The sequence below is a fragment of the Leptonychotes weddellii genome, chromosome 13 (genome assembly GCF_054177405.1).
Source record: "Leptonychotes weddellii isolate Sample4059 chromosome 13, ASM5417740v2, whole genome shotgun sequence".
Classification (NCBI taxonomy): Eukaryota; Metazoa; Chordata; class Mammalia; order Carnivora; family Phocidae; genus Leptonychotes; species Leptonychotes weddellii.
Window position 1 is genome coordinate 61471408 of NC_138381.1, and position 11276 is coordinate 61482683.

The 11276-nt window shown below is 44.8% G+C and overlaps 2 protein-coding genes across 4 annotated transcripts in view; one reads left to right on the forward strand and one right to left on the reverse strand.

Annotated features, from left to right (window-relative positions):
• Positions 1-2720: 2720 nt before the first annotated feature.
• Positions 2721-4773, reverse strand: UQCR10 (ubiquinol-cytochrome c reductase, complex III subunit X). The gene is made up of 2 exons (XM_006739667.3): positions 4587-4773; positions 2721-2986 (listed from the first exon to the last, which is right to left on the reverse strand). Exons 1-2 carry the CDS (start codon positions 4734-4736, stop codon positions 2942-2944), a joined length of 195 nt encoding a protein of 64 aa, XP_006739730.1. The 5' UTR covers positions 4737-4773; the 3' UTR covers positions 2721-2941.
• A 322-nt stretch (positions 4774-5095) lies between these two features.
• The window catches only part of ZMAT5 (zinc finger matrin-type 5), a 28203-nt gene continuing 22022 nt past the window's right edge, over positions 5096-11276 (forward strand). For 2 of the 3 annotated variants that reach the window (XM_031034855.2, XM_081801850.1), the window contains exon 1: positions 5096-5182. The gene's annotated coding sequence lies outside the window, so the exon portion shown is untranslated. The remainder of the gene's footprint in view (positions 5183-11276) is intronic. The other variant, XM_031034853.2, reaches the window with a different exon arrangement.

Sequence of the window (11276 nt, forward strand, 5' to 3'; positions counted from 1 at the left end):
GCACAAAGAATTTTTGAAAGGAATAAACATTTAAAATAGGTAATACCAAAGTATTCTGTAAAACCATTGTTCCAATGGCCATGTGTGGTACTTGCTCCTTTACAAAAAACTAATGTTGCTTTTTTTTAAACATGAGAAAACCAAATTATTTATTTATTTATTTATAAGTTTAATTTATTTAAGTAATCTCTACACCCAACATGGGTATCGAACTCACGACCACAAGATCGAGAGTTCCACACTCTTACACCTGAGCCAGCCAGGTGCCCAGAGAAAACCATTTTAATAGTGTGCATACATACATAGGGGGAACACACACGGAGATGGAAATTCCCTTGCTAATCTTTTTCATCTTCATTGATCTGGTAGACAAAATAGTATCCATCTTGTTTATTAATGAAACTGGGCATCTTCTCATATTTGTAGTCACTTGTATTTCCTGTACTAATTCCCTATTTGTGTCATTAGCCTCAGCTTCCAAGTTATTCACCTTTTTTTATTGATTTGGAAGACTGCTTCATGTATTAGTGAGGTTGGTACTTTGCCATATTTGTTGGGTATTTTCTTCCAGTCAAAACAAGGTTTTAAATGACTGCGTATTTCACCCCAATATTAATTCCTATTTTGGGTATCTTATTTTCATTTTTCCCATTATAAAAAACACCATGATGAACATCTCTTGTGGACAAGGAAAATTTGCCAGAAGTGGGATCTCTTGGGTCAAAGGTATGCACATTAAAGATTTTAATACATAGGTGCAAAATACCCTTCAGGAAAATGGTTCACACATGCTTTCCTATAGTGCACGGGTCCCATATATCTTTTTATTTTTAATTTAAATTATTTTAATTCAATTAATTAACATGTAACGTATTATTGGTTTCAGAGGTACACGTCTGCGATTCATCAGTCTCATAGAATACCCAGTGCTCATTACATCACATGCCTCCTTAATGTCCATGTATCTTTGATACAGAATGACATTTACAGTATCTCCTGTGGGAGGTCAAGCCTTATGTTTGCTACCACATGCCTAGTAGCACCTAGCACGTGCCTCACACACAGTGGCCACCCAAATGTTTGTTGAATCAATGACTGGACTATGTTCCTTGAACCCCTCTTCCTCACATTCCTGCTGCTCCATAGCCTGCCGGCAGAATCTTCTGGTTCTCCAGGTCCTTAAGCATCCCCCCGTGTTTCTGCCAGCAGTTATGTCCGTGTGCCAGGGTCTATGACTGTTAACTGCATTTCCCAACTCCTTTAATACTTACAAAGAACCCACACAGAAGGTACTCTCATTATCCCCATGTAACAGACCAGGAAACTGAAGCTCAGAGAGGTCAAGTGCCTTGCCCTTGGTTCACAAAGCTAGAACTGGTAGAGGGAGGATTCAAACCCACCAAGTAAGCACAATGATAAACCAAACTTATTAGAGAGAGGAACTCTGGCAGGATGGTCAGAGTTCTGGTCCAACTTCATCATCAGAAGATGGGCTGTGGCCCAGAGAGGTATGCCAACTTGTCCAAAGACACACAGCAAATTAAAGGCAGAATGGAGACGGGACCCTGGGGCAGGGTGTTTTCCCCAAGCTGAATCCAGGACTTCCCTATGGTTAAGCCAGTTAGCTCTCCTCTGTATGAAAAATGGAATTATTGGGGCTCCTGGCTGACTCAGTCAGTAGAACATGTGACTTTTTTAATCTTTAATTTTATTATTATTTTTGAAGACTTTATTTATTTGACAGAGAGAGACAGCGAGAGAAGGAACACAAGCAGGGGGAGTGGGAGGAGAAGCAGGCTTCCCGCTGAGCAGGGAGCCCAATGCAGGGCTCAATCCCAGGACCCAGGATCATGACCTGAGCCGAAGGCAGACCCTTAATGACTGAGCCACCCAGGCACCCTGTCAGCTTTATTTTTATTTAAGTAATCTCTACACCCAATGTGGGGCTCAAACTCAACCCTGAGATCAAGAACTGCATGTTCAGGGGCACCTGGGTGGCTCAGTTGTTAAGCGCCTGCCTTTGGCTCGGGTCATGATCCCAGGGTCCTGGGATCGAGCCCCACATTGGGCTCTCTGCTCAGCGGGAAGCCTGCTTCTCCCTCTCCCACTCCCCCTGCTTGTGTTCCCTCTCTCGCTGTCCGACAAATAAATAAAATCTTAAAAAAAAAAAAAAAAAGAATTGCATGTTCTACTGACTGAACCAGCCAGGCACCCTAAAACATGCAACTCTTTTTTTTAAGATATTATTTATTTGTCAGAGAGCAAGAGAGAGCGAGTGCATGAGCACAAGCAGGGGGAGCTGCAGGCAGAGGAAGAAGCAGGCTCCCTGCTGAGCAAGGAGCCCGACTTGGGACTTGATCCCAGGACCCTGGGACCACAACTGGAGCCGAAGGCAGACACGAAACTGACTGAACTACCCAGGCATCCCTGCAAGTAATTCTTGGTATCTCAGGACCCTGAGTTTAAGCCCCACCTCGGATGTAGAGCTTACGCTGGGGAAAAAAAAAAAAGACAGGAATTACTGATTTAGAAGCAAAAGTTGAAAGTAACACCTCCAATTATAGCTCATGTTTTATAAACCCGAGTTCTCTGGAAGTTAAAGGGAAACCCAAAATAATGGAATCTGCCCTTCAGAGTTTTGCAGAGGACTCTGAAGTGGTCTCAACCAACAAGTGAAGATCAGGTAGAGTTAACAAAGCACTAGATGCAGAAGCCATGTCTCAAGGACAGTTTACATTTATTTGCTGATGACTCTGACTAAACATAGTTCAAACACAGCAGAAGTTAAAGAGTCTGTCAGGTGAAGCCGCTTCTTGCCAACAGCTAAAGGTGGTCGATGAAGAGTAATCTGAGCATCATCTTCGGGCTGAGGCCCTGGTTTTGGGCAAACAGCTGGTGGGTGGACCTGGTCCTTTCGGCATGGGTAGGGGTCTCTAAGGAACTACTCCTTATTCTCATACTTGTGCTTGATGTGTTTCCACAGCTTCTGCATTTTAAAGACAAGAACCACAAACTTTTAGCTTTGTATCTCGTATTTTGCAGCTACCCCCACTGTCCTGGTCTCTAAAACAAGCTTGAGAGAAACATCTACCATGTCTGGACAGCTGGGGTGGGCAAACTGGAAGCAACACTAGGTTTGATGCACATTCCTAACACTTGTAAACTGCTTTGATGTTATCAATTGCCATGTAAAGGTAAGTGGAAAAGGATGGATGATCTTTCTTTTACAAGGGACTGAGGTAGAGAGACTGAGGTAATTACACAAATGTACACAATTATTAAGGAACAGAGCCTCGAAGAGGTCTTATATCTTCAACTCCCAGGTATTACTTAAGAGGTCCCAAATGCATAGCCCCAAATACTTCACATTGAATCATTTTTTAATTTCATTAAACCTATGATTTGGGTCAGGAACTAGTTGGATTCTCATTCCTTTTTTTTTTTTTTTTTTTTTAAGATTTTATTTTTTTAAGTAATCTCTACACCCAACATGGGGCTTGAAATTACAACTCCGAGATTGGGTGCTGTGCACTCTACTGACTGAGCCAGCCAGATGCCCTGGATTCTCATTCCTAAAAGCACAGACTGGCAAGTTATGACAGCATACTTAAATGCTTTTCCCCAACATTAGGAACGGCCCGCAGAAGTGCCTGCAGGAGATGGAACAGTGGCAACACTCTCATAGGGACAGACAGCTTCAAATCAAAAACACAAGTGAATGGTGTTAACAGGCCTATCTGCAGGAGACCTTCCCCAGTATGAGCCACAGTGTAATGATGAAAAGCGTGTACAGCAACTAGCAGTGTTGGCACACTATGAGTCTAAAAGGTGTGGTTATTCCCTATCTTCCGCTTTCACTTTCTCCTGAGGAATGTTAACAAACGTTATTTTTTGAGTGCACCACCTACCAGCTACTGTGGCACCTTGCCTGCATCTCATATAATCTTCACAGCAATTGCCTACTGTAGTTACTATCAGCTCTACATCACAGATAAAAGTGAAGCTCAGAGAGATTAAGAAACTCGCCCAACTGAACGCCACAGTTATCAAGTGACAAGGCCCCGTATCCCCATCCAGGGCTCTCTGATTTTATATTCCCAGCTCCTAACCATTATTACTACCACAATGCCTACGTGGGAAGCCTGGGAAAGCGAAGAGTGCTATCTGAAAAGACCAACCACAGAAAAAAGGTCCTTTTCACGACCCTCGCCCGCTCAAATCTGCCCTTGAAACCCTCAGAGAGGAGACTGTGGGTCCGGGTTCCAGCCCAGACTCGCCCGCCACTGACTTCCTGATGGTGTAGCCCCAGTAAGTCCTTTGCTCCCACTAGGCTTTAGGTTTTGCTCCTGCAAATGGACAAGTGAGTATGTGGGGTGTGAGACAGCAATACTTATAAGCCCCACAAAGCGGGATCATTTAATGTTTTGGGATTCACATTCGGCGGAGAGGACATACCGCAGTCGACCGACAGAAGACGCTCAGGGTTTTCCCCCCTCTTAGTAAAGGCAGACTGAGTCCCACTCCACCTCCACTCTCACTGTCACCCCTCAGGCAGGCCCAAGGTCAGGGATGGCCCAGTCCCTCACCCCCTGGTTGATGTGTTCGTAGATCGCGTCCGCGCCTTGATCGAAAGCGCGCTCGAAGAACAAGGCTCCCACGGCGATGGTGAGGGCGAAGGTGGAAGTCCTGCGGAACAGCAGCGAATACAATCTCGCAGTAAACGTTGGGGCCGCCATGTTTCTCCGCTATCAAGCGCGCGCCTGCGCCGCAGCCGATCATGCGCTCCTAAAGCCCTCGGCGTGCAACACTTTATGGGATTTGTAGTTTTTCTGAATCTCAGTACTTATCTTTTTGAACGATAAAGGTAAGTGATGGCTTTGCGGGGAGGAAAAGTCTCATAGGATTTAGATCAGGACGGCCCAAATAGTGTGGTAAGATTTGTTACCCAATGTTTCTCCTCAATAATTTCTTGCTGAGTGAATATCCCGAACTACAACACCCAGAAGCCCTCGCGCTCCCTTTACCTCCCCCAACCCCCGCGCGGTCTCAGCTATGATTCCCAAAGGTTTCTGGGAAGGGCAGGCTGATACTCAAGGAAGGACTACGAATCCCAGCAAGCAGTTCGCGACACGAGGGCGCAGAAGGAGGAGGAGCTCGGAGCCGTCGGGCCCTGCGGAACCAGGTACTCTCTTTGGCGGGACGTCAAGGGGCTAGTCTTAGTCGTCTTCCCCCAAAGGGAAGACATGGGCTTTCCTTTCTAAGTCCTTTACCCCTTCTGTGGGCCGCACCAACTTAACGGAACGGGGAGTGAATTAAAGGGTGAGAGGGCCTGGGCGCCCAGGTCCCTGGCTCATCTCTGTCTGTCTCCTCTGTTAGCCCCAAGTCCAGGCCTAGAGTTGGAGCCTATGGCAAAGTTGGGCCCTGGGGCTTGAACCCCTTTACCCGGCGTCCGGGGAAGGGGCGCTTCTGCACATGCTTCCTGTTCTCGTCATCCCTGGGCTTCGCCCCCTGGAACCCTGACCTAGAAGGGGGAGACCTGGGGACTGCTCATTCCTTCTTGGGGATAGAAATAGGGGCTTTGGTGTATTAGTGCCATTCAACTGATAGTTTCTTAGTGCTGCCTCTGGGCCATGCCCTGGGGACCTAGTAGTGAACAGGTCCCCGCTGTCGTGGAGCGCTCATTCTGTGTGTGGGCAGATCGGGAGGTGTGGTAACCAAAAACAAGTAATACTCTAAAAAGCAAAAGACAGGTTGGTTGAGGAGAGTCTGGCGGTGCTATTTTAACCAGGGTGCCTAGGGTGACACTTTAACCAGAGACCCGAACGAATGGAAGTCGGTCAAACAGGAAAAGGTTGGTGCGAAGGACTTGAGGCTGCAGCAGTCCTGGAGTGCTTGAGGGAAAGCGGTAGGGCGGACTGTGAAGAGGTGGGCTTGGGTCAGCTCGTATGTGGCCTTGTAACCCATAGTAAGGAATCTTCTTTTTAATTGCTCTAGGAAGCCACTGAAGGGTTTTTAACTGGGATGTGACATGATCCAATTCACATTTTAATGTCATCATTCTGGCTGCTCTCTGGAGAACAGATGGAAGAGGGGAAGTTATTGTGTTGGGTCAGTTGAGACAGGGTGGTAATTTAGATTAGGATATGGATTAGAGTAGTGATCAGATTTGCGATGTATTTTGGGAGGTAGGACAGACAGAACAAGCTGACAGATGCGTGTAGAGGGTGCCAGAAAAAAGAATGGAGGATGACATCTCTTAAGTTTTGACCTTAATTACTTGACCTTAAGCTCTGTTTGGTCATGTTAGGTTTGAGCTGCCCCTTAGACATCAAGTGGAGATGCCCGGAGGCCAGTGGGGATTTGGATCTGGAGTTCAGAGGAGAGGTCTGGGCCAGAGATAAGTCATCCGCATAGGTACTGAAAACCTGGGATTAGAGGCCTGGATCTGACTTGGAAAAGCAGAAGGAACTCCTGATTGGGGACGGGGAAGAAAAGCTCTAAGCTCTAAAACCATGATGAGTTAACCATAACTGCGGTTATTTTCTATTTGCAAAGAATCCTGATAGCTCCTTGGGACACAAAGTTGTGAAACTTCTAGGATAGAATGCTTTTGTCTTGCTAACAACAAATCTGGCTGATGGAAGTTCAGAGGAGGGAGGAATTAGTTTAAGTAGAATGGGTTAAGAAAGACCACAGGGAGTTAAGGTGTGGCTTGTTTTATTTTGTTTTGTTTTTAGCTAATTTTAATTTTGGAGGAACAATTTGGAAATACTGAATTTTCTTTAAGCTGCTTACTTCAACTTAGAAATTATACATATAAATCTAGAAAAATAAGAAAAATGACCTTCACTTTTCCTTTGATGTTAGAACTCAAGTTGAACTAACCTTAAATTCCTTTAAACAGTCAGCCCCATTTACAGCTTAATTACATTCCCTTACACATTTATTTCGCTTATAAATTTAATATATTTTATTTTCTTTTTAAGTACTTCAGATACATAACCTAACAAGTATAATTTCCTAAGAATATTTAAACGCTACTAGAAAATCTAATAAATTAAACTTACAAACATAATGAATTTCAAGTTCTTGTAAACAGTTCAATACTTTTAAGAGACTTAGTTAAATTCTTTTATGTCACTGATTGTCAGTCTGGAAAGCTAAAAAAAAAAAAATAGAGATGCCATCTCTGACATGAAATTAGGATATGGGGGGCACCATTAGTAGCTTTCACAGCACTCCAGATGATTCTAACATGCAGCCAGTGTTCCTAATCATTGCTGACCTTTCAACCTGAAATGATAAACTAGTATCAATTACTGACATATGTTTTATCAATTACCTAACTATATATATATTAAACATCTTTTTTTCTTAAAGATTTTATATATTTATTTGAGAGAGAGAGAGCACAAGCAGGGAGGGGGCAAAGGGGGAGGGAAAGGGACAAACAGACTCCCCGCTGAGTGCAGAGCCCGCGAGGGCTCAATCCCAGGACCCTGATATCATGACCTGAGTGGAAGTCAGACACTTAACCAACTGAGCCACCCTGGTGTCCCCCCTACCTATATATTAGAACTTCTGTATTTTTTTTTTTTTAAGTAAGCTCTACACCCAGTGTGGGGTGTGAACTCACGACCCCCAGATCAAGAGTCTCATGCTCTATGGACTGAGCCAGCCAGGCACCTCTAACTTCTGTATTAAGTAATCTCTATTTTTTTTTAAATTTTATTTTATTATGTTATGTTAGTCACCATACAATACATTATTAGTTTTTGATGTAGTGATCCACGATTCATTGTTTTCATATAACACCCAGTGCTCCATGCAGTAATCTCTACAGTCAACATGGGGCTCGAACTTACAACCCCAAGATCAGGAGTTGCACGCTCTACCAACTGAGCCAACCAGGCGCCCCCAATATATTTCTCAATTCCTAACTTCTGTATTTTAAATTGGAATCACAATGCTTATCTGTCATACTCAACATGTCAAATTCTTTTCAATGTTATACTTTTTTTTAAATTAAGATTTTGTTTATTTGACAGACAGAGACACAGTGAGAGAGGGAACACAAGCAGGGGGAGTGGGAGAGGGAGAAGTAGGCTTCCCGCAGAGTGGGGAGCCCGATGCGGGGCTCGATCCCAGGACCCTGGGATCATGACCTGAGCCAAAGGCAGACGCTTAACGACTGAGACACCCAGGTGCCCCGTCAATGTTATAGATACTTTTAAATAGTAAGTATATGTTGACTATTACTAAACTTAGGTCAGGAACATCAGTAATTTTGCTTTATTTTACTACCTCTATTTTCAATTCTAAACTTACCTGGAGCGTGACAGGATACTTAGCTAGTAAGAAAACAACTTTATCCATTCTAATGAATTGTGTTTAGCATTCCAATCAAGTTGGGTTTACCATTTCAGTGAGCTGAGGTTATTTATAATCAGACCGGTTTCTGAGACAAGAATCCAGGGGTTGTGCCTCCCCAGAGTTACTGTCCCCAGCAGAGGCTGCCTATGGGATGCAGGGACTAGAGAGGTCGAGGAGCAGGAGAAGCTTGTTCCCCCAGCCTTTGTATTTTAAGGGGTACCTACTAGAGGGTACTAGATTCACTGGTTAAAATGCAGGTGGACCGGGTCATTGGAACCATCCACAGCAACCTCCTAAGGGAGAAGGAATATAGTACTTATCCTTGCTTGACAAATTGCCCACTTTTTTGAAGGGAATTTTTTGAGAAAATTTAGAACAATACACACTAAATGTAGAAACTTAGAAAAATACAAAGTGAGAAAAAAATTCTGGACATAATCCTATTATCGAGACATGGTCACAATAAATATTTTGTGTCTACTTGTGGGTGTGTGGTTGTGTGGGTGTGTTGGGGCAGGATGTTCTTTCTCCTTAAAAAAGTGGTATCATGTACAAACTGTTGTGATAAGCCATTTTTTTTTATTTAGCAAAAAGGGAATAGTCTCCTTTGACTTGATTTTTTTTTTCTTTTTTCCAAAGATTTAATTATTTGAGAGAGAGAGGGAGGGAGAGAGGAGCAGAGGGGCAGAGAGAGTCTCAAGCAGACTCCCTGCTGAGTGCGGAGCCCGACAGTCAGTCCTATGACCCTGAGATCATGACCTGAGCTGAAACCAGGAGTTGGATACTCAACCGACTGAACCACCCAGGCGCCTCACCTTTGGCTTCATTTTTTTTTTTTTTCTTTTTAAAGATTTTATTTATTTATTTGACAGAGAGAGACACAGCGAGAGAGGGAACACAAGCAGGGGGAGTGGGAGAGGGAGAAGGAGAAGCAGGCTTCTGCCGAGCAGGGAGCCCGATGCGGGGCTCGATTCCAGGACCCTGGGATCATGACCTGAGCCGAAAGCAGACGCTTAACAACTGAACCACCCAGGCGCCCCGTTTGGCTTCATTTTTAATGTCTGTCTGGTAGTGCATTGAACAGATGTGGCTCATGCCCTACTCTTGAACCTTGCCAGCTGTGGGCTCCCTCTGTCCAGTTTTCTTTTAGGGTAAGATGAGGATAACGGGCTTTGTGAGTCATGTCATTGAGCCCCCACTCCTACCCTGTCAGGGAAACTAAGCAGCCTAACCTGCATGTAGTGAGCAACGTATATCTGTCAGCCGTTCTTACTGTTGGACATTTAGATTTCAGTTTTAGGACAAGCTATGGTGCAGTGACCATCTTGGTACCTAGATCTTTGAGATCATCTCTGATCATTTCCTTGGATTAATTCCTATTGGATGTGGCTGCCCCTCCTTGGTGCTCTCTGGCACACAGCTTATCACCTCGTATTGTTACTGGGGGCACATCAGCCAGCCATCCCAGCATATATTCAGTGCACCTTCTTGTGAGAGCAGGGCCTTTGTGTCATGAGGTGTGAACCCCATTCTGGCAGAGAGGAAGTGTCAGCAAATGTGTGGCTAGTAAATAAATGGCTGAAGGGAACCATAGAACTGGAAGATTATGCCTGTGTCTGGGGATTGGCTTCTTTGACTCAACTCAGGAGTATTTTGGGATATGGGGCACTTTGTACCTGGAGCCATCACATACTTTAAAGTGATTTAGTTTTTTCATTTGTTTATTTCACTGTATTCGTTACCTATTGCTGCATAACAGATTACCCCCAAAACTTAGCAACTTAACATAGCAAATATCTCATACATATGAGGGTCAAGAATTTGGGAGCGGGGTGCAGCTGGCTGGCTCAGTGGAGCATATGACTCTTGACCTCAGAGTCGTGAATTCAAGCCCATGTTGGGTGTATAGCTTACTTAAAAAAAAAAAAAATATGTTTTAAAAAAAGAATTTGGGAGTAACTTAGCTAGGTAGTCCCAGCCCAGAGCTCCCACAAAGTGACAGTCAAGCTATCTGCTGGGGCTGCACTCATCTAAAGGCTGGACTGGGTGGGAGGGTCCACTTCTAAGCTTGCTCACACGGCTGTTAGCAGGTCTTAGTTCTTTGCCACATGGGCCTCCCCACAGGGCTGCTCATGGTCTGGCACCTGGCTTCCCCCAGAGTAAGTGATCAGAGAAAGAGGCACCAGGATGGAAGGCATATTGTCTTATCACTTGATTTTAGAAGTGACATACCATCATGTCTCTTAGTCATACGGGCCAGTCCTGATATGGTTGGGGAGCAGACAACACAAAACACAAACCCAGAAAGTGGGGGCCGCAAGGCTGGCTGCCGCATCCACAGGTATGTATTGAGCGCCTTTGGCATGCCAGGCACTCTGCTAAACACCCTAGTATCCATGATTTTTTTTTTTTTAAAGATTTTATTTATTTATTTGACAGAGAGAGACACAGGGAGAGAGGGAACACAAGCAGGGGGAGAGGGAGAAGCAGGCTTCCTGCCTAGCAGGGAGCCCGATGTGGGGCTCGATCCCAGGACCCTGGGATCACGACCTGAGCCGAAGGCAGACGCTTAACGACTGAGCCACCCGGGTGCCCCCCATGATTTAATTCTCATAGTAATCTTATGGAATAGTTTTATTCCATAATTCCATAAGAATTATTACTCCCAGGGCTCCTGGGTGGCTCAGTCATTAAGTTTCTGCCTTCGGCTCAGGTCATGGTCCCAGGGTCCCGGGATCAAGCCCCACATCGGGCTCTCTGCTCCGCGGGAAGCCTGCTTCTCCCTCTCCCACTCCTCCTGCCTGTGTTCCCTCTCTTGCTGTGTCTCTCTCTGTCAAATAAATAAATAAAATTAAAAAAAAAAAAAGAGTTATTACTCCCATGTCCCAGATGAGGCCCAGAGG